This window comes from Geotrypetes seraphini, chromosome 18 (assembly GCF_902459505.1).
Source record: "Geotrypetes seraphini chromosome 18, aGeoSer1.1, whole genome shotgun sequence".
Lineage (NCBI taxonomy): Eukaryota > Metazoa > Chordata > Amphibia > Gymnophiona > Dermophiidae > Geotrypetes > Geotrypetes seraphini.
Window position 1 is genome coordinate 26,319,880 of NC_047101.1, and position 24,482 is coordinate 26,344,361.

The 24,482-nt window shown below is 40.4% G+C and overlaps 1 protein-coding gene across 9 annotated transcripts in view; it reads right to left on the reverse strand.

Annotated features, from left to right (window-relative positions):
* Positions 1–24,482, reverse strand: part of CXXC5 (CXXC finger protein 5) — a 45,305-nt gene that overhangs the window by 18,396 nt on the left and 2,427 nt on the right. For 5 of the 9 annotated variants that reach the window (XR_004537502.1, XM_033927484.1, XM_033927481.1 and 2 more), the window contains exon 2: positions 13,368–14,277. Coding sequence is in view for 8 of the 9 variants with exons in the window: in XM_033927484.1 (XP_033783375.1) it covers positions 13,368–14,153 (786 nt within the window). In the remaining variant the exon portion in view is untranslated. Of the gene's footprint in view, positions 1–13,367; positions 14,324–23,863; positions 24,251–24,482 lie in introns of those variants that run through there. The other 4 variants (XM_033927485.1, XM_033927482.1, XM_033927486.1 and 1 more) reach the window with 3 other exon arrangements.

The following is a 24,482-nucleotide window of genomic DNA, read 5'->3' on the forward strand; positions in this document are numbered from 1 at the left end:
AGTTTTTTTTTAAATGACAATTATAATGTCTTTTACCCTTAGAGCAACTACATTGATTTGCAAGCTTTTATATATAAATTGAGAGGTAACCTTTCTTCCATACGCTGTATCACTCTTACTTTTGGTTCAGATGTTTTCACTTTGTGGGGTCACCTCTCTGATTTTTAATGGTTTTAAGAGCTTTTTTTTTCATTTTGTGGGGTCACGTCTCCGATTTTATATGGTTTTATGAGGTGGACCTTTTAGGAGGATTCTATGGAGGACACTTTTTGTAATTTCATAAGTTGTGCCCCAGGATTCTCCGTGAAGCCTATATGCATTACACACCTTGGCATTTCCACATGGCATGTTTTGAGCACTTTGTGCACTCCTGTTTAAAGTCTTTCTTGCTTTATAAATTATATGACGATTCTTATTTCATAGCATTCCTTTTTGGTCTTTACGAGTATATTGGCGCCATCTACTGGGTATGTTTGGTTTAATTTTCCTTTTATATGCAAGTTTTAGTTTCTTATGTATGATCTTTTATACATGTTTTCATGTTCTTTTTAGACATTTTTCATTTTGTATGATTTTGATATATTAAAAATGTTTTTTGTGCTTTTATGCAATGTATATATCCTAATGATGTGCATGTCTATATTTTAATTGGTAATATTTCTGTTTTGGCATTTTTATGATAGTTTTGTCATTTTGTATGCTTCCTTTATGATAGTTTTTTTTTTTTGCTTCTGCTCTGCTCAGAGATATCTTTCGATATGATTATAAGTATTTCAATGTGAATGTTTAGTCCAGTCATGATTATTCTTTCCTTTTTATTCAATGTATAATTTAATATGTGAAGATACATTGTTTGCTTTTTTATTTATTTTTTAGATTTCATAAGCACACCCCTAACGAAGGCTTTCATAGCTGAAAAACGGACCGTGTTGGGGTCCAGTACAAAAAGGATAAAAGACACTGATAGGTTTGCATTATTATTATTTTTTCTATGTGTTTTACCCATTTATATGCTTTTAATAAACTGATTGTCCCTGTGGCTGATGTTCTGTGTCCCTTCCATACTCTCTTTTGTGTCTTGCATTACTACACGTGGGGCTGTGTTTTTCTTTTTGTTATGAATACAGTTCCATCATATACGACCCACAATTGTATAGGTAAGAAAATTTGGCATGTTAACATTGCCTCCTCTAGGTTTGCCCCTCAAGAAATCTTTCTGGTCACCAAAAATGTGGGTCTTGTTCTGTTTGTAAACACTGTGTGGTAGGCTCATTTTTCATGCATCCAGTTACAAGGAAAGAATATGTTCTGAGGCATTCTTCAGACTGCAAAACCTCTAATGTCATTATAGTATACAAAGAAGAGTGTTAGGACAAGAATTATAGAACACAGGAGCTATAGAATTAGGTAAGTATAAACAGCCCCTCTAGTTAAACATTGGTATTTGTCTAATCATGTGTCTACAGATATTAAATTATTTGGGCTTCTTTTACAAAGGTGCGCTAGGGCTGTAATGTGCGCAATAGCGCGCATTAAATTCCCGAGCGCGCTAGCCACTACCGCCTCCTACAGGGCGCGGTAATTTTGTGCGTGCACTAAAAACCCTAGCGCACCTTCTTAAAAGGAACCCTTTGTTTTCAAGACTTCGTGATTATCATGGAGAGGTGGTGATATTGATCATATTTTACTTAGGAGAGGAGCAACGTTACATTTATATGTTCAATACCGTTTCCCTTTTGGTCTTAATTCTGAATTAGACTTGAAACTTTTTTTTAAATAAAAGATTTTTCACATTTGTAACTTTATTACCCTTTTCAAATGTTTTTTATTGGTGATTACAATTTCACATTTTCACGATTGTGTTACCTTCATTTTACGTGTATTTTTTACACAGGTATATAATATTTGTTTATCCAACAGTTCCAATAATATTAATTTTATCTCAGCAGTTTTCTATTTTTCATCTTTATACTGTTTTTTTAAATTTTTCATTCAGGTGCTACGTTTCACATTCTATTGGTATTTACACATAATTATTAGTTTTTTTATGATTTCTTATTCTTTTGTGCACTATTTTTCACATTTGTGACGTTAAACATTCACATTTTCTAATGTTAATTTATGCAAGCATTGCACTAACTTATGCCAAGATTTTCAGCATTGGATTCTGTTATTGTGGGGAGCAGTAATATGTTCACAATTCCACAGATTATTAGTTTGATAAAGCTTCTTGAAATGAAGTCCTTTTATTTTTGCAAGAATTGACATAAGCTGTGCCTCTCATCAGTGAGCTTATGTTTTTGAGATATCTTTGCATAAGTGCTCTCTATTACCCTTGGTCGGTAAGTCATTCTTTTAAAGCTTTTGGTGTTTTTAACTAGTTTATTACAGGATCACAGCCCATTTTTTAAAGTTCTGAGGCTGTTTTTTATTTATTTTAGTATTTATATACCACTTATAGCCTAAGTAATTTTTCCCTAGCTGTCCTGGTGGGATCACACTCTACCTAATGTACCTGGGGGATTAAGCAACTTGTCCAAGGTCACAAGGAGCAGCATGAGATTTGAACCCACAAACTCAGGATGCTGAGGCTGTAGCTGTAACCACTGTGCCACACACTCCTCTGCTATACATTTAAACATAAGGGCATATTATATAAAGAACAATACAGACAACATACACCGTATCTTTAGTCTACACATTTTTCATATTTTACCGACATTATGTTTTATCATTGCTTTAAGCCGTTAATTTTGTCCATATGTTTACACACTGATCTGGTGCAGAGTTTAATGTGCAACAATTTTTATTGATTTTCAAAATAGAGTAGATAACCATCACAATTCCTTCTAGCCCTAATACACAATCTATTCTCCATATAGCACTGGAACTATAATCAAGAGCAATAAACAGCATAAACCCCCACCCCCTACCCATGCAAGGGATAGGTATAAATGAACCTCTAGTATGCAGAAAAAAACAGGCAATAACAAAATATTGGAATAAATTCCATAGTTAACCTGACACAAATCTGAGCAAAATCTGAATGTATTTTAGCTTCATAGCACCATCAAAACAATGTATGAAAGGTGAAAAAAAAAATACTGCAAAAAAACACTAGAATATCCACAGAGGATACCATAATCACTCTCCCAAATAACGGACAACTAAGAATCCTCTATCCCTCCCCAAACCATCTGGTGCAGAGTTTAATAAAGTTTTGCTGATGGCAACATTTTTCCAATTATGGAAGACACCTAAGATAATGAAAGATTAGATTCTTACCTTTGCTAATCTTCTTTCTTGTAAATCCATACTCTATTCCTGGACAAGTGAGTTATGCATCCCATCTCGCGAGGGTAGTAAATGCCTAGAATGCCCACCCTCTGGAGATGGTGCCGGCAAAAACATTGAGTTCAAAAATGCATAGGATAAACACAACAGATCTTGCTGCATTTTTGTCAGGTAGAAACCAATGTTTCAGCCACCATGCTGTGGCTTTCTTCAGGGTATGCTCTTATGTCTGCGGTGTGACTTTGTAAATAGTGGGTTCCCTGACCTGATTGGAAACAGGGCAGTCCACCAATTTGAATTCGGCAGGAAAGTCAGTTGGTCAGAAATTTGAGTTTTGTTGCCCTGTTCCCAATCAGGTCAGTGAACCCACTATTTACAAAGTCACACTGCAGACTTCAGAGCATACTCTGAAGAAAGCCACATCATGGTGGCAGAAACGTCTGTGTCTACCTGACAAAGATGCAGTGAGATCCAGAAACCTGCAACAAGAACAGTTTATGGACTTTTCCTCCAGGAACTTATCCAAACCTTTTTTAAAACCAGCTACATTAACTGCTCTTACCACATCCTCTGGCAACGCCTTCCAGAACTTAACTATTTCCCGAGTGAAAAAATATTTCCTCCTATTGGTTTGAAAAGTATTACTCTGTAACTTTGAGTGTCCCCTAGTCTTTGTAAAAAAAAAAAAAAAAAATTGATCAGGATTTTGTAGACTTCGATCATATCTTCCCTAAGCCGTCTCTTTTCCAAGCTGAAGAGCCCTAACCTTTTTAGTTTTTCCTCATACGAGCGGAGTTCTATCCCCTTTATCATCTTGGTCACTTATTTGAACTTTAGCAAGTGCCACTATATGTTTTTTGAGATAAGGAGAACAAAACTAAACACAATACTCAAGGTGAGGTCACACCATTGAGCGACACAGAGGCATTATAACATTCTTAGTCTTGTTTACCATCCCTTTTCTAATAATTCCTAGCATTTTGTTTGCTTTCTTGGCTGCCACCGCACATTGAGTGGAATGTTTCAGCGAATTGTCCACAATGACACCCAGATCTTTTTATTGAGTGCTGACTCCCAAGGTGGACCCTAGAATCCAGTAACTATTATTTGGATTATTCTTCCTAATGTGCATCATTTTGCATTAGTCCACATTAAATTTCATCTGTCATTTGGATGCCTAGTTTTCCAGTTTCCTATAGTCTTCCTGCAGTTTTTCATAGTCCGTATGCATTTTAACAACTTTGAACAGCTTCAATTTCCCAATCATCTATAAATAAGTTAAATAGTATCGATCCCAGTACAGATCCCTGCGGCACACCACTATTTACCCTCCTCCATTGAGAAAAATGGCCATTTAACCCTACCCTTTTTTTCTGTCCAATAAACAATTCTTAATCAACAATTGAACTTTGCCTCCTATCCCATGACTCTAATATTCACAGGAGCCTCTCATGAGAAACTTTGTCAAAAGCTTTCTGAAAATCTAGATACACTTCGTCAAAAAATAAAAATAAATTTTTCTCCCAAACCAAGTCCAGAGTCCAAGCCTCCCCACCTGAGGGCACCAAGGCACGAGTCATGGAGCTTTTGGCCCGATTTATTTAATTATTTTGATTTATTCTCCCAGAGCTCAGAACAGCCTACAAGCAAACATTCACAGTGATGTACATTTGGACAGTACAAAGATTATACAGTAGTTCAAGTACGGGGATTATACAGCAATTTAGGTACAGTTAAGAGAGGACTATACAATAATTTAAGTAGAGGTTCAGGATGGAGTGAGGAGGGGAGAAGGACAGGGGAGTTTGAGGGGTAGATCGCTTTGTCCTTTTAGTTGAAGAGGAGGGTCTTTACCGCTTTCCGGAAGGTCAACGCTGCCTGTAGTTCCTTAAGTGATATCGACGCTTCAAGATTTCCTTTTATATGCTCGGTAATTTTGGGCCCATGAATTAATTTTAAAAATTCTAAACCCTCAATTTCTTTATTTGAATAAAGCTCAGAGGAATATAAAGCCTTGTAATATTCCAAAAATTGTTTTAAAATATTTCCAATTTGAGTATGAATTTTACCATTCTCATCTTTAACAGCCACAATCTTTACTTTTCTGTTTTTAGCTTTAAGATAATTGGCCAATAATCTTCCCGCTTTATTCGAGTTTCCATAATACAGAGCCTGCTGAAAAACAAATCTTTCCTAGCCAATTGTGAGGAAATCTCATTATATTTATATTTCAAAAGGGCCTGTAAAGTATTTTGTTCCCATTTCGAGGCCAATTGTGACTCTAATGTCAAAGTAATTTGTTCCAAATTAGAAAATTCCAATTCTATTTGTTTCTTAATGTATGTCGAATATGAAATTATTTTCCCTCTCATTGTAGCTCTAAAAGAATCCCAAATAGTTTCCAAAGAGACTTCCTCCGAAGTATTGAGTTGAAAATACTCATCTATTTTTGTTTGAATTTCCTTGAGAAAGTTTGAATCTGCAAACAATGCATTATTAAATCTCCAAACAGGTCTACTGAAATCTTTTTCAGTAAACTGAAACGCTATCCAAATTCCAGCATGATCCATCAAAAGAATCAGGTCTATGCTGGCTTTTATAACCTGTTGAATTAAATAATCTGAAACAAAAATGTAATCAATTCTTGAAAATGATTTATGAACACGTGAGCAGAAAGAAAATTCACGAGCATTAAAATGAAGAATCTGCCATATATCCTTCAATCCACAGGCTTGCACAAGATTATCTAGGCCTAGTGATTTCATCTGCTTACTAGGTTGTTTATCTAATAATGGATCCATGACAGCATTGAAGTCTCTGGCTACAATTAAACTAGATGTAGCCAGTGACAGGATTATTTGTTGAAGATTTTTAAAGAATTCGGTCTGATTTGAATTAGGAGCGTAAATATTTAAAAGCGTCAGGATATCATTACCTGAACTCATATCCACATGAAGCCATTTGCCCAAAAGATCAGCTTGAACATTACCAAACATAGCAGAATAACTTTTATTGACCAGGATAGCCACACCAGCCTTTTTCGGCACCACAGGAGCACAAAAACAATATTTAACCAACCCCCCTACTAACTTGTGATAAGTGTGATTCTTGTAAAAGACAAACATCCACCTCCTGTTTAAAAAAATTTGAGATTTTTTTTTCCTTTTAATAAGATGGTTAAGTCCATTAACATTCAATGAAAATATTTTCAAAGCCACTGTAAGTAATTATAACATACTACTAAATATTCTCCTCCTCTAATGATATAATTAGATAAATTTCCCCCCACATCCAGGGTCCCAATCTAAACCCCCTCCCACCCCTAGCCCCTCCCTGTAAGCATCTAATCAAAGATCTAAAACCCAAATATCCCCCATTCCCTCCCCAAACCCATCCCATCATATCACCCGAAAGCTTGTAAGCAAACATTTAAGCTGGTAATTGCTAACCTCCCCCAGGCACCTTAACTGTTTCCCCAATTTGGCCCATAATATACACCCTGAATGTAATGAATAATTTTAAATCCCAGAAAATTCCCCATTTAGACCATAAAAGGAAGTCATCATTTTATTATAGAAAAGATGCATGAAATATAATTAGACTCCTTAAAAACATAACACATGAATGTGAATATATGAATAAATGATCCACATAAATATAACCAACAGCAAATTTTACTTATGAATGCTTTAAGTTCTTTTTCCTATAAAATTCCATATTATAATTAAATCAATTAAGATAAGCTTCTACTCTCATATACTATATTCCAAAAATTCAAATTAATTCATTTATTACCCATAAAAATAAGTATGTATTTCTAAACAAAGATAAAATGAAAACTTCAATAGAGAAGCCTCACAAAACATACCATTATAATCATAAAAATGAATAATTCCCATAACATTTTCACTTATTCATTTAAATATCATTTATATATTCAGTTCAGTATTGTATTCATATAAATTGTGCCAAAACTACCAACAGAAGCTACCCACTCATACTTAATTTAACCCCTTACTAACCACCAAACCTGAATTCATCAATTTCTCTTCCAGCCTCTAAACCACAGGTGTCAAAGTCGGTCCTCGAGGGCCAGACTCCAGTCGGGTTTTCAGGATTTCCCCAATGAATATGCATGAGATCTATTTGCATGCACTGCTTTCAATGCATATTCATTGGGGAAATCCAGAAAACCCGACTGGATTCCGGCCCTCGAGGAGGGACTTTGACACCCCTGCTCTAAACAATTGAGTGCAGTGAAGATTAAAATACCACTATATCTACACTTCCAATTTTAACCCCTTTCATAACTATACCATCCCCCCATAACTGGAATCCATCAGTTTAATTTTATTATTTTCACTTTTATCCCCTTATATTCATATAACCTTAATAATAATTGATATTCAGATCAATAAATAAATAAGTAGGTGTAGCATTTGAAATATCAATATATTAAGCTATATAAAAATCGCAGGAGGAAGACTAAACATTTAACAATTATTCTGACACATACTGGCACCAAAACACCTTATCTTCCAATGACAACCCTGCTGCCTGCCTCCATACGCTAAACAATATAAGAAGAACTTTATAACAACAAATTATCACAAAACCAGAGAAGCCTTTCTTTCTGCAGGCAGCTCAGGTAGAGCTCTGTTTGAGAATATGTATTCTTTAATAGGCACATTAGAGAGAAGGAAGAGAAGCAGCAGTTTCAAGCAGCATAGATGGACTATCCTCTTGGTTGATCCTGTAAGACCAGAACTTTGTCTGCAAAGGAGTAGAGAGGTACAGATGTAGCAGGAAGAGCAAAAAAGGCCTCATCTGTGGATCCAGACAAGCTCCTACCACGAAGCCAGCTCCTCCGAGGTGTTACCGGGCACCGGGGGTTTGATGCGCGGCACAGGGATTTTTACGCTCGGAGGCTCAAGGCTCCTCTCGAGACTCATCTCTGGCAGCTTCACGTTCGGCAGCTCGGATGACGGCTGTGGACTACTTCTCTCGTGGACTTTCTCCGCTCCCCCTGATCTCGGGAGCTGGCAGTGGCTGCTTCTGCTCTAGACTGAGGAGGAAGTGGACAGCGAAGGGCAGGTGGGAACGATCCACGGTACCACTAGTTCAATCCAGCACCTAGCCGATCTGTCCTCCCCCTCCTCGCTCTCCTCTTCCTCCTCCACCTCGGGCTCCTGCTGGTAACAATGCGGCTCCGGCAGGATAGCACTGGAGATCTCCAAAGACTGGCTCTCGTGCTCATCCATGGCCAGCTAAGAGGTGGGTGTGGCTGGTCCACGAGAAACCAAGAGTACGGATGGGCATCACAAGCCAGAAAGACATGTTGCACAGTGACTCATGCAGAACTTTGGCACTTTGACATCAACGGCAAGAAATGGAAGTCCTGCCCCTCTCCAACGAAATCATTTCACTTGGCAGTTCAAAATCTCAGTGTGTTCTGCATACCAGCACTTTCAAAAAAAATAAAAAGAAAAAATAGTAAAAGAAAAATTAACGATTCTATCCCTCCCCCAAAAAACTCATATCAGCACAAAGAAAAAACATATTCAGTCTGACATTTAATTCCAATCTAGTAAATGGTCCTTTTAAGATATATGGTCCAAGTTTAGATTGTTGAATTCTTCAAGATTGCACGGATCCTCATAGTGGGTAATGATATTGTTGTAAGTAATTTTCATATTAGCAGGGTAGAAGAGACCGTATTTAGCTCCCAACTGCCTCAATTTTGGCCTAAGGAGCAGGAAATGTTTTCTTAGGGCTGCTGTCGCCTTAGCAAAATCAGGAAATATGTGAAGCTTACTATCTTGCCATTTTAAAGAGCTGGCTTGTTTTGCTGCGTTTAAAATTTCAATTACCTGCCTGAACCAAAGTAATTTAGATTATGTGCCTCAGGCCGGTATGCTAATTTGAAATTTTCATTGGAATCCTGTATGCTCTCTCTACTTCAAGTGGGAACTGCAGGTTCAAAGAAAGCAATTTTGGCAGGGTATTCTCAACAAAAGAAATAATGTTAGCCCCCTCTACCCCTTCAAGGAGTCCTAAAATTCAAATATTGCACCTTCGGCTTCTGTTATTTGCGTCCTCCAACTCCCTTGCCATTCGCACCAGCTCTTTAGTGTCTGTTTGAACCTTATTAAAACGGCCTTCTACTTTAGTTAACTGGTGTTCCAGCTGATCAGTCCTGAGCTCACATACTTTCATCTTTTGCGTCAGGGAATGCAGGTCCTCCTGCATGGTGTCCAATTGGCCAGTATGTGTTTGGAGCACTCCTCTGATGGATTTTAATTCCTCCATCAGCTGCTCAAATTCAGAAGAGTCCCTGGGGAAGGGCACTTTGGATGGAGTTAAGAGGATCTGCCTTCTTTTTACTGAGCCTCTAGCTGCAAAAGATGCTTCTAATTTAGTCTGCCTGCTTGAAGACATTCTTGCTGTAGATGATAAATTCAAGTAAATTATTCACTTTGAGAGTGATTTAAAAAAAACCCTAGCTGTGCTGTCAGGTAAGCAGATTAGTCTTTGTAATTTTTGACAGAGTGAAAAATTGATCCACTTGTACCCGTTCTACTCCACTCAGGATTTTGTAGACTTCAATCATATCTCCTCCTCAGCCGTCTCTTTTCCAAGCTGAAGAGCCCTAATCGTTTTAGTCTTTCCTCGTAAGTGAGGAGTTCCATCCCCTTTACCATCTTGGTCGCTCTTCTTTGAACCGTTTCTAGCGCCACGATATCTTTCTTGAGATAAGGAGACCAGAACTGAACGCAATACTCCAGAGCGATACAGGGGCATTATGACATTCTTAGTCTTGTTAACCATCCCTTTTTAAATAATTTCTAGCATCCTGTTTACTTTTTTGTCCACCATGCCATGCTCCTTCCCTTGTTTAAAAACTGATTGAAAAAACCACCTTTTTGATATAGCCTTCAATCCATAACCCTACTTCCCAATGCCCACCAACCTAGTTAGCAGATTAACAATTTTCCTTAACTGTATCCATGACATTCTGTCTGTTTAGATCATAAGCTCCTTTAAGCAAGGACTCTCTTCTTCGTGACTCTGTACAATACTAGGTACGTCTGGTATTGCTATAGTAGTAGTAGAGATTGTGAATTATAATAAATTGCAATTTATAAATTAAAAAAAAAAAGAGTAGTAGAAGCAGCACTCCCTCCTGCCACCGGATGACCCCTGGCTCCTTCCCCAAACTACCCCAATGCCCCGCACCACCCCTATACCTTTACAGAAAGAAGATGGCAGGAAGGATGCTTAGTTCCTCCTGCGCACAAGCCTGTCACTCCAAAATGGCAGGCCTTCCTCTTCGCAGTGCATCCTGGGATGTATGGGGAAGGGCCTTTGAGGAGCCAAAACATTTCTCCTGTTGAACCTGATGCACCCTCTATATCCTCAGCTGCATTTGTAAACAGAAAGAACAAGAATCAGGCTGGTGATCCGACTCGAGGCACCAATTGTGCAAGTCTAGGCAGAAATCATCCAATTACACTGGGCACGCCTTTTGAAGCCATTGGGGTTTTTTAAGATATCAAGAAAAGAATAGCAGCCAAATTAAATTCCTCAGTTTTGAAGGTCAGATAAAACGGCACAAAACCAAAATTGAGGCTGGTGCTAAGGCCTAAAGAGTCGTGAAAAAAAGAAAGAAAACTTGAAGGGCCAAATAAAACCCTAAAAAATAATTAGGAATTAAAACAAGGGACATACTGAACAACTGAAAATAAGAGCTAAACCCACATAGGAAGGCACTTAAAGGCAAAAGAACTATGCGCTGAAGGAAGACTGCGAAACACGTTCTAAAAGGAGAGACTGAAGTACCTGAGAAGGCACCTGCACATGCATAGTAGGATGCTGCCAGAATTTTCTCAAAGCTATATGCACTAGGCAGCATCCGCACTGGTTTCCATCAGATGACATTACCAACATGTGAGAATACATTGGACCTGCTTTATCCTTGGAGAAATCCGGTGCTTCTTAGCCCTCTCCTGGAGGTACACCTTGCCAGTCAGATTTACAGGATCACCACAATATATGCAAGAGACCGAGCTGCATATGATGGGTTTTTACTGTGTGAAAGATTCATCTCCTGCATATTCATTGTTGGAATCCTGAAAATCCGACAGAAGAGGGTTGAGAAGCATTGCCAAAGACTATGCTCAATCACTGGTCAATTTGCTCCCTTCTCATCTTCCTTACCTGTCCCATACAAGACTGAATTCTACCAGTTATGACCATTACAATGTCTGCTAGTAGAGCAGTACAGACATTAAATACTACTTCTCTGCTTCTAACGTTATATCATGTTAAAAGGCATATTTTTCTCTGTGACATGTTCTTACTTTTTTATACTTTGACTTTAGCAAACTACTATTCATAGATTACTACAATGTTCAACTTATTTCAAACACAGTGGAGCCAATATTGAGACCATGGGAGGGAAGCCAGCTAATTCTTGTGGTCGGCACTGAGCCTGGATATCCAATGCCAGGCAGTTTCCAGTGACCAGCAATGAATATACCTGTATCTGGTCTATTTTTGGCTGGCTCAAACTTAGCCAGCTAAGTTGATTTTAAGCACTTAGCCAGTTAAGTTATGACAGCCAAAGACAGACCGGATATTTCGGCAACCCAATGTGGCTGATAAAATTGGCCAATCAATATTTAAAATTGGCAGCTACTGCACAATATAGCCAGCTACGTTTTAGTTGCTAAACACAAATATTCATGCAACAAGAAAAACTGACTTCAATAGAAAAAACTGTGTATAGAGAGTGATCAATTAAATATGTAAAATGCTCAGAAACATGAAAATCTGAAGGGAAGGCTAATAAACCCCTCTGCAATAAGAGTTCATCTTCCAGTCATTGCAATCTCATAAATCAGTGATCACGCTCCAAGACGTGGTGAACGGTTTATATTAATTTCAAAGTTTTTTTAATCCTTCAAAGTTGTTAAGAGTGATATCTTCTCTTCATTTATCAAAAAACAGCCATCACTATGTTAATTTAATGTAATTTCACTTTAATGTTAATTTCACTTAGCTTTTGAACATGGTTTAAGGGGTCCCAACGTGGCCCCGTTTCAATCTCTGCTTCAGGAGACCCGATTATGAGTTTTCAAAAAAAGCTTAGTGCTGTAAGTTGTAATAGTTCTGTAAACTTCGTGATGTACGTTCACATCGCTGCTGGATCTCAATGTTAGTTCTGAAAGTTCCAACTGCCAGGAGCCTTTCCTGTCTGGTTATATAGCGCTAAATATCGAGTGCATTGTATACACAGCAGAAAAAAGAAACCACATGTGAATACACTGTTTTGAAACATTTTCCTCCAGTGCAGGAACTGGCAGTTGGAACTTTCAGAACTAACATTGAGATCCAGCAGCGATGTAACTGTACATCACGAAGTTTACATAACTATTACAACTTAAAGCACTAAGCTTTTTTTGAAAACTCGTAATTGGGTCTCCTGAAGCAGAAACGGGGCCAAGTTGGGACCCCTTAAACCACGTTCAAAAGCTAAGTGAATATTATTACATTAAATTAACATAGTGATGGCTGTTTTTTGATAAATGAAGAGAAGATATCACTCTTAACAACTTTGAAGGATTAAAAAAACTTTGAAATTAATATAAACCGTTCACCACGTCTTGGAGCGTGATCACTGATTTATGAGGTTGCAATGACTGGAAGGTGAACTCTTATTGCAGGGGGGTTTATTAGCCTTCCCTTCAGAGTTCCATGTTTCTGAGCATTTTACATATTTAATTGATCACTCTCTATACACAGTTTTTTCTATTGAAGTCAGTTTTTCTTGTTGCATTTAAACTCCTTTCTGACTTCTTTTTTGATAATTATCATCCCTAATTTTTCTAAAAGGAAACACAAATATTCAGCAGAGTCGGTTATCTACCTCTGAATATTAGCATAGTCGGCCAAATGCTATTTAATTAGCCAGAAGCCTTTCCTGTCTGGTTATATAGCGCTAAATATCGAGTGCATTGTATCCACAGCAGAAAAAGAAACCACATATGAATACACTGTATTGAAACATTTACCTCCAGTGCAGGAGATGGCTTCTTCTTCAGTTCCTCACATTTTCTGAACTTGCAGATCTGGTGACCAGTTTTACGATTCCTACAACTACTGCACTGCTCACAATTAATCCGTCTCCGACAAGGAGGACACATGCCACATCTTTTCCGTTTCTTTTTACCAGAGTTAATGGCAGATGCTAATTCATTTTGTGTTGGATATTCTGCCAAGCCAGCCATATGCAGTGCACTTTCTGCCAGAAACACCCCAGCAGGAGTCATAATGAAAAGACCTGGATTGAAAGGAAAAGCCCCAAGGTAGGGGAACTCAGAAGAAAGGTTCATAGTCTCCGCAGTTGAGACTGCTTCCATGTCTGAGATGCCATTTGCAAGGTCAGTAGGGGGAGGAACATGCTCTGTCCCTATTCCTTTAAACATGTCTGTATATTGCATGAACTGTAGACTGTTCAGGCCATCTACAGAGACCTCTGTGGCCCTGCTGGATTTGTTCAGAAGATGAGAGATGCGTTTGTGCTTTGAGGTAGAAATACTTTTATCCAGAGTTAGGTCACCCACATTCGACAGAGCGACTCCTTTGTCCAAGTGATCATTTACTGAGCTGGAGCTGCCAAAGGTTGAGTAGTTTGACAGTGAACGAGACTTCTTCAGGCTTTTGTTTAAAGGTTCACTAATTATACCAATTTTATTTCTCCTCTCAGAATGAATTGCAGGCAGAGGGTCATCCACTATGCTGCTCTCCAAAAGGTTAAGTTTCTTATCGATGTTTAGCTGGCTGCTGGGTTCAGACATGGTACCACACTCCCACTATAAACATGTAATGAAGGGGGTCCTTCAAGTAACAATGTAACTGGGAACTTCTACCCAGCTTCAGCACAGCAGCATAGCCAATAGCAAAAGCATCAAACATTCACTTCTGTAGACAGAAAAGAGCAGGTAGTCAGGACTCTAGCTGTATTCATCTGTAATAGAAAATTCAAACTTTTCAGTACAATAATTACTGTTCTAGATATAACGCCTTTAGAATATCATAGGCTAGTGACAATTATTTTCTGCATACTCATTCAATGTATACTACTAACCTTTTATGATAAACTACTTTTCAATTCACTTTTATCTAGATGTCTAAAAATAGCTATCTTTGTTCATCTCTCCCACCCATCCTCTTTGCCTTCAAGCTCTTTATGTGCAACTGTATGGGCTAGATTCACTAAAGTCAGTGATCGTCGCTAGACGATCGTTGATACCCACCCGATAAATGACTCACCGTGTGTTGTCCGATTCAATCCAACCCATGAAAATTAGTAAAACCCCATGCAAAATAGCCAAGCGATTGATTCACTAACATTTCTTTGGCTATTTTGAATTGGGTTTTACTATCCTAAAACCCGACTGCTGTAGACCTGTCTAAGGAAATCCGATTGGCCAAAACAATGGCCAGTCAGGGACTTTCTTAGACTCCTCCCTAAGGAAGTTCCTGATTGGCTCAGGCTCCTCCCAAGGGAAGAGCCCAAGGCACCTGAGCTAATCAGGGCCTTAGGCCCCTCCCTGTGTATCACATGATGCACCGTGGCAGGGCCTAATATCCGCATTGTGTCGCAGGAGGCGGAGGAGCAGGAGGGACTGAGCACCCCTCCTGCTCCCAATATACAGGTATGGGGAGGAGGCATCCGCAGCTGTCCGGTGGCAGCATCAATCCTGTCGTTTGTTTCACGGGGAGGAAGGAAGGAGAACGAGAGGGCCCCGATGGCATTTTTCAGCTCAGGGTGATATTCGGCTGGTGGGCAGGGAGGGTGTTCAGCCGGCCGCAGGCGGGAGGGAGGGGGCCATTGGCGCTGATGGCAAGAGGGACTGGGCATCTGTCCTGCCAAATTTTTGAGCACAGTGGGTGGATAGCCGATGGCAGGAAGGAGTGGGCACCCTTTCTGCCATTTTTGGGGGTTCGGGGAGGGGGAAGAGAAGGAGCGCTTTGTCGGATGGGGGATGGGAAGCTTGGTTTCATTTTTATTTATTAGCCAGATATTTTGCGTGTCTAATACAAGAAATAAGATCCAGCAAAGCTACAGACTTAAATAAACATAAATCCATGAGATCATCCCCTGGTTCTAAAGCCAAAGCAGGATCAACAAAGATGGCATATGCTCCCGGGTCCCCAGCCACAGGAAAAGCATCTCTTGAAAATAAGAGATCTGTAAAAATCATCATCATCATCAGTAAATACGCAAAATCCAACTGCCTACTAGACAACTGTCCTCCGATTATCATGAAAACAGCCCCCTTCCCATTCCAACATACCTCTTTTCCTTAAACTAATTGAAGGTCTAGTTAATCTTGATCTCATGAAATATTTATTTTTTTAATTTTTTTTTAATTCAATTTTTTCTATACCGTTCTCCCAGGGGAGCTCAGAACGGTTTACATTAATTTATTCAGGTACTCAAGCATTTTTCCCTGTCTGTCCTGGTGGGCTCACAATCTACCTAATGTACCTGGGGCAATGGGGGGGATTAAGTGACTTGCCCAAAGTCACAAGGAGCAGCGTGGGTTTGAACCCACAACCCCAGGGTGCTGAGGCTGTAGCTTTAACCACTGCGCCACACATTCTACATGACTGTCAGGATTTCGCACAAACTACAGTATGGAAACTGTCTTAGCGTTGCTGATTGATCACCTCTTCCATCTGTTTTCTCTGGGAAAAAGTGCACTGATACTTCAATTTGACTTAAGCAGTGCCTTTGACTTTGTCGACCATGACATTCTGCTCGGATGCCTCGATTCTATTGGCATTTCTGGACAGGTACTAACCTGGTTCACAGGCTTCTTAAAAAACTGCACCTACCAGGTCCACAGCGACGGAACCTTTTCCCAATCCTGGTGCAATACCTGTGGAGTTCCACAGGGCTCCCCTCTTTCTCCTTCTCTGTTCAACGTCTACATGGCATTATTGGAACATATGTTATCTAACTTAAAACTGAAATCATTCATATATGCAGATGACATTACAATTATTATCCCCATAATCTCACTGACACAAGAAACTGAACAATTCACCTCATTTGTTCTCACTAAGATAGAGCAATGGACTACACAATTCAACTAAAATTGAACCCTGAAAAAACCAAGCTTTTCCTGTCAAGTCCCAACCACAAGCTAACAAATACCTCTTTGAAGTTAAACGGGCTAACTTACCCAATCAATCCTACCATCAAAATCCTTGGAGTTACCCTGGACCGATGCCTGACTTTTGAAGACCATACCAATGCTCAAGTTAAAAAATGCTTTTGCACTCTCTTGAAACTCCGTACCATCAAACACTATTTCGACTTCCTTTCCTTTCGCTTGCTGGTTCAGTCTCTAATCTTAAGCACCTTAGATTACTGCAATATCATATACCTGGGATCCTTTAAGAAAACCATCAAATGGTTTTCTTAAAGGATCACAGGTATATGATATTGCAGTAATCATCCAGAATACTGCCGTCCGTCTCATTTATGGTCTCAAAAAGTCGGAACACGTAAGCCCGTTCTACAGAAAACTTCACTGGTTGCCGATAGAGGCAAGGGTCATCTTCAATTTTGCCTGCCTCTGCTTCAAAACCATAACAGGTTCATCCCCAATCTATCTGTCGCACCATTTTGTATTTCCAAGCACCACTTGCACACGCAATGCCAATCTGTTTGCCTTCCCCTCCCTGAAGGGCTGTATCTACAAGAGATCCCTTGATAGAACACTGTCATTTCAAGCAGGCAAATGGAATAAATGCCTAACTACCCTCATTTCAAATACACCCTCCTACCAATCCTTCAGGAAATCAATTAAAACCTATCTCTTTGATAAATTTCTCCAACACATTGTTTGTATCTCTGAAATACTTCTTGTATCTCTGATATTCTTCTGGATATACCTAACCTCTCTCGGCTTACTAATGTAATTGAAAATATTTTCTGTAACATCGCTGTGAACTGCTTGTGGTATTGCGGTATACAAAAATAAAGTTATTATTATCTCCTGGAGAGAGGTCATCCATGTTCTGAACAGCGGCAGACTGTGAAGAAGAGATGCCTTGCGAGACAAAGCCATTAGGAGACAGGCCTGAGGCGCAACGGCTCTGTGCAGGAGAGGCACAACTGTCACAAAAGGCTTGACATAAAATTTCATAAAGGCTGAGTAGTCCTCTGGACCTTGGAGTCACCCTTTGATGACTTTACTTTGTGTTTCTTGGGCTGCGGGGTGTCTGCATCTTGTTATGTGGAACGGTCAGAATTACCAGGCTCCAAAAACAGAAAAAGCCATCCCAACGGACTAGCCGCCCTTTTGGTCACTTGCTCAAGCACAGGAGAGGCTAAGCTGTATACTTCTACCTCTCCTTTTTGTGCCACGCAGCAAGGATGCTCCAGAAGTGCAATTTGTGTGCAATCCTGGCATGAATTTGTGTCAGAAGAGCTCAAGGACTGCAGTTCTAAAAGTGCAGGGAACTTTTGAAGAAAAGATCGCTAAAATCCAAGATGGCTTCTGCTAAGAAATTCATGCCTATGAACGCTAATAAAACACACTTGCTGCTGTTAGGTGCCATCGACACGTGCTCAAGTCCTAGCGACTTGAAGAATTGGGGATCTCAGTGCTCGGGCCGCTGCTATTTAATATATTCATAAATGATCTAGAAACAGGCACGAAGTGTGAGATAATAAAATTTGCGGACGATACAAAACTATTTAGTGGAGCTGGAACTAAAGAGGAATGCGAAGAATTGCAAAGGGACTTGAACAAATTGGGGGAATGGGCGGCGAGATGGAAGATGAAGTTCAACGTTGAGAAATGTAAAGTATTGCATATTGGAAACAGAAACCCGAGGTACAACTATACGATGGGAGGGATATTATTGAATGAGAGTAACCAAGAAAGGGACTTGGGGGTAATGGTGGACATGACAATGAAGCCGACGGCACAGTGCGCAGCGGCCGCTAAGAAAGCAAATAGAATGCTAGGCATAATCAAGAAGGGTATTACAACAAGGACAAAAGAAGTTATCCTGCCATTGTATCGGGCGATGGTGCGCCCGCATCTGGAATACTGCGTCCAATATTGGTCTCCGTACCTTAGGAAGGATATGGCGTTACTCGAGAGGGTTCAGAGGAGAGCGACACGCTTGATAAAAGGGATGGAAAACCTCTCATACACTGAGAGATTGGAGAAACTGGGTCTCTTTTCCCTGGAGAAGAGGAGACTTAGAGGGGATATGATAGAGACTTATAAGATCATGAAGGGCATAGAGAGAGTAGAGAAGGACAGATTCTTCAAACTTTCGAAAAATAAAAGAACAAGATGACACTTGGAAAAGTTGAAAGGGGACAGATTTAAAACGAATGCTAGGAAGTTCTTCTTTACCCAACGAGTGGTGGACACCTGGAATGTGCTTCCAGAGGGCGTAATAGGGCAGAGTACAGTACAGGGGTTTAAGAAAGGATTGGACAATTTCCTGCTGGAAAAGGGGATAGAGGGGTATAAATAGAGGATTACTGCACAGGTCCTGGACCTGTTGGGCCACCGCGTGAGCAGACTACTGGGCATGATGGACCTCAGGTCTGACCCAGCATAGGCATTGCTTATGTTCTTAAATCTGTTTTGTGCTAGTCCAGAAAGGTCTTCCAGCATCATCACCATGGTTGTTTTCAGTGTGACCAGCCATCTGATTGCAAGTCGTCTGCTTCACCTGGTTCCCTCAATCTTCCCAAACATGGATGTCCTTCTCTATTTATCTCTCTCTCTTTTGATGGTGTGACCAAAATAAGATAGTCGTAATTTCACCATTTGGGCTTTGTAGGTAGATTTATGGGTATAACAAATTATTGCTACATAAACAAGTCAAGTGCATCTCTAGTTTCTAGGGAGCCCATAAACACCTTATCCAGGGTTCAGATTTTTGCCTACTTATACGACTACACAGACCAGAGTTATATGAAATATTTTTATTATAAAAATAGAAAAATATAATTCACAAGCCAGCAGTAAATAATAACTAATTATTGTTCACAAAATATCTGAAAATATATATATATATATATATATATATATATATATATATATATATATATATCATTACATAATTATTACACAATAATCCCTAAGTAAATGAGTAAATACAACTAATTCTTACACACTAGGTAAATTCCTTCTAATAATAAATTCCAGCAATCTAAATAGCTTATCACCAAAGGAGCTTCACTTTACTTATCCCAAAGACAAGAGAATTCTATCTAGCCCAACTGAAAGAAAATATAATTCCTTTATCACCCTCAGATCAGGCCTTGTCAGATCAGGGAGATGGAATCCGTCCATTTTCCTCAGCGCAGCAGTGGACAGAATTCTTCTGATCAGGAACAGTCTGTTAGTCACTGGAAAAGCTGTAAATTAGGTCTGCCTCAGTTCCTTATGTGAGGGAATCCAGATCTATATAAAGAGTTCTGTTTTCTTCACTCTCTGGCAGAGAGCTAGTCACAAGAGGTAACTTATCAGTTTTTATTATATTGCGGTATGCAGAGAAACCTATGCGAAGATCCAAGCTTCCTTACATCTCAGCATGAACTAATAATTAATTAGACACCGTCTCCTTAGTTTTCGTCAGATGACCTCCCAAGACCAATCCAGAAACAGAACTTGGATCAATAGCCTTTCTGTGTAAAGTCTCGTACAGGCCTCAAGAGAGAGGCGCCATTGTAGATAAGAACAGCATAGACGCTCATGCCTCCCCCAAATTCACACGGGCTGCGCTTGTAGGCATAGTCGGATGTCCTTGACTGGAGAAACACATAGTTCTGGTAAACATACCCAGAATGCATCAGGCAGGCAGAAACAGCAAAGATTATTTCTTTTCTCTTTTGCAAAAGATGGTTCAGGCTTCATGACATCAGAAAGGCCTAACCTTAGGTGTGAGGAAGGAACCACTCCTACACAAAAGAAATCTGTTTTGTGCTAGTCCAGAAAGGTCCTCCAGCATCATCACCATGGCTGTTTTCAACGTGTCCAGCCATCTGATTGCAGGTCGTCTGCTTCACCTGGTTCCCTCAATCTTCCCAAACATGGATGTCCTTCTCTATTTATCTCTCTCTTTTGATAGTGTGACCAAAATAAGATAGTCATAACTTCACCATTTGGGCTTCAAGTGACATAGCCAGTTTTATCTCTTCCAGAATCGATTTGTTAATTTTTCTGGCAGTCCACAGCATGCCTAAAATCCTTCTCCAGCACCAAAGCTCAAATGAGTCAGCCTTCTTTCTGTCTTGTTTCCATAGTGTCCAACTTTTGTATCCATAACTGACCACTGAGAATATGAGTGCGTGGACTAGTCTGATCTTTGTTTGGAGTGTTACCTCCTTGCCTATGAATACTTTGTTGAGAGCCTTCATTGAAGAGCGACCAAGTGCTATTCTGTGGAGTACTTCCTCCCCGTTAGTTGCTTCTTTGTTTACAAAAGAGTCCAGGAGTTTGAAATCCTTTACAACTTCTATTCTATAGCTTTCAAGCTCAAAATCTTCATCATTTTCCATGTTCATAATCTTTGTCTTGTTTATGTTCAGTTCTAATCCCATGTTATGACTTCGGCTTTGGCTCTTCTCAGTGGATACAGCATGTTTTCTTCATTGTCCATGTGCTCAGGTCATCAATAGTATTTTTCAAGTAATTTAGAGTGTCAAAGGGTTCTTTGGCTGTGCATAGAATGAAGATATCATCTATATAAGAGAGGATGAGATCCTAGGTTGAGGGCAAATTATTTCCCAGAGCTCTCAAATAGATGTTAAACAGTGCAGGTGATAGTGGAGAGCCATGTGGAACACTACAATTTAGTTTGCCTTCCATTGTTGGAATGTTTTGTCATCTTTCCAGACTTCATTATGTTCTTTTTTTAAGAACTGTGTAAACCATTGTAGTATCATACCCTGTATCCCCTCCTTTATTAATGTGGACCATGGGTTTTAGCACTGGCAGCAGCGGTAACTGTGAGCATCGGAGCAGTTACCACCACTGCCAGTGCTAAAACTCATAGTAAGCATTAGTAAAGGAGGGGGTTAATATGAGAAGTAAGAGCTGCCAAGATATCAAATTGTAGAAGCATAGATTGTTTTCCTTTGCAGAGTTGATATTTTACTTTGGATGTTAGTTCAAGTAATAGGGATTCAGCGCTGTGCCTTGGCCTGAAGCCATGTTGTGATCTGTGAAACCCATTGGTTTGGTCTATGAATTTAGCTAGTTGCGTACTAACACAGAATTCTAGTAGTTTGGTAGGCCATGGAATCCCTGCTACCGGTCTGAAGTTTTCTACTATAGTCAGATCTAGGGTTTGTGGCTTTAGGTATGGGTGTCAATGCTATAGCTGATATTGTTTTGTTTTTTTAGCATGTTTACTAGATTTGACAACCACAGTAGAAAGTTAGAGCGGGCATGAGTTAGCTAGCTGGCATATATCTAAGTGACAGTGTTTTTTCGACATTCTCTTCAGACAGCTTTAAGAATTCTTTGTGTGTTTACTGAGGTGAATTTTGACCAGTATGTCAGCTGGACTCCCTTCGTTCTCATTGTATTTGGTTGGGTATAGAGCTACACTATCTTCTGGGTCATGTGTGAATGATGTCTTCAAGGTTATGATTTTTTCTTGAAAGTAATGTGCTTGCTTATCTCCATCTGGTTGCTGCAATGCTGAACCTTCCATTATTTCTTTAGTGAAGATCAGTGAGTTGTAAATGCTAAAGAGACTTTAGGAGGAATTCTTAGATTGGGCGATCATTGTATCCATGACATCCTGTTTGTCTGTCTTTTTAGATTGTAAGTTCTGATGGCTAGCAATGGGAACCACTGAACCTCTGTGTGACTGCTTAAGAAGCCCCCATAGTACTAGCAGGAACGTCTAAGGGGACGAAAACTAGGGCATCCTGAATCCCTGGACCTATTAACTGGCAAGGACTTGGGTTTATGGTCCTGCACACTAGCCATAAGGTCATCTAAACCTTTGCCAAACTGCAATTGCCCTCTGAAAGTTAATTTGCTCAGGGCTGCCTTACAGGACGAGTCACTGGATCACTGACAGATCCACAACATCTTATGTGCCGAAATGAAATAGGCCGACTGTTTGCTGAATACTTTGAAAATGTTGCACAAGGCATCCACCATGAAATCCACCCATAAGACTAGAAGGGCGAGATCCTGGATCAAGATAGTACCAGGATCATGGCAGAGCTGTGAATGTCAAGCTGTGGCAACAAAAGAGGCTGCCGCCAACTTCAGCCCGGCAGCCGTCAAGTCAAAGAGGCGCTTAAGGACAATGTCCACTCTGCAGTCCTGAGTGTCCTTCAGCACTACTCCACTATCACTGGGGAGAGAAGTGTGCTTAGCAACCTGCACCATTGAGGATTCAACTTTCGGGGACGCAAAGTGCTGGTTAAAAGTGTCCACCATCGGGTAGAGCCTGGACAAGGCTTTGGCACATTTCAAGGGACCTCAGCCACTTCCCACTAATCCGGGAACATCTGGACTATTTATTTATTTAAAACATTTATAGACTGCTTAGTATCTAAGCGGTTTCCGGCAGCAAACATATCCAGATGATCAGGGAAGGTGGCTGACTGCGATTTCTTGTTACTCATAAGAGAGCATTCTGCAGTAGTAGACTCTTGGATTGGACTCAGGTTCGTAGGTGTGAAAATTTCCGATCCTGTATATCCATGAGTGCTGCAGCCTGTGTAAGTAAAGATATGGCGTGGCATCCAGGTAGTCCACGCCAAACACAAGCGCAACAGCTGGTGACACTTTGGGAAGACTGGGCATAATACCCAAGTCCTGAGAAGAGGAAACCCCCATAGCCAACGAGGATGCCAAAGGAGGCGCGGAAGGTGCCTTTTTCTTTGCCAAATAAGCCTGACAAAGCAAGTTAAACTCTGGGCAAAACCCATTGTCTGAGGCAGAAGCCGCCTCCAGGAAGCCCCCTTAGAACCTTTGGAGGACTTGTGCACTTTAGGACCGAATCATGGCTGTAACGGCACTGTCTGTGCGGCCCGCTTTCGACTTTTTGGGCTGACCCAGATAGCAACAGCAGCAGGAACCCCTTCAGGGGCAAAGAGAACTTGGGCCAACAAAATTTCAGCCCCCACCCTGCCGCGGAGCACATGGAACATGGCTCTCACCAGACAGCCATCCACTGCAAAAAAAAAAAAAAAAGCATGACTCTAAAGTATCCTGCCTTGGGGACTCCATCTGAGTGGTTTTCTTGCAAAAACAAAGCTTGTAAAAGCAAAACATAACTTTAAATTCCAATTAAGAAAAATCCAAGATGGCCACTGAGCAATTTTCAAAAGAAAATAGCTCAGGAAAAGCACAGGAACCCCCTCCCAAAAGCAGCAATTTTAGAATTTTAGGGGTGAAGGGTCTAGGGATAACTCCCAAATTGCCCAAAATCCACTTTTAAGGAACCCCCCCCAAATCACTGTGATAAGACTTGTCAGCTCTGTACTCACTGTGCATACTGTGTGCTGGAAAGCTGCAGAAAGAAGCTGAATAACCTTACAGGGAGATCCTCTGCCTCAACAAGCCTTGCAAACTGGACTGCTGGTCTTCTGACTGCCCCAAGTCCTGCGGCCAGGGATCTCCGCCACCGGAACACACCACGCGCATGACCTGGTGGAGAAGCACAGTTGGCTCCGATCCCGGCCACACCTCCATGGAGCCATACAGCCTGCGCTCAAACCCATTAGTGGACGAATCTGGGGTGAGCCAGCTCCCAAGGGAACGGTTCCTGAGCCCCGATCCAAAAGCATTGCCAGGCAGTCAACCCCCTGGAAACAGACTTTCCATAAAGTCTGGGATCTCCTGCAGCCAGAGCTGTCACTGCAGGGAATCTCTGCAGCACAAGGGTGGAATTCACGTACAAAACACTTGAGTTTAAAGAAAAATAAACACAAGCAGAAAAGACAAGCTCCTACAGCTCTGGCATGTAGGAAAGAAACTGGATTCTGGGGGAGGGGGGGGCAGCTCTGAGGGGAGGGGCTAAAACATTGAATAATTGAGGCTTCCTACAAGCTGTCTAGCAACCATAGGAAAATAACCCAAGTCCAGGAATAGAGTGGGATTGTGCAA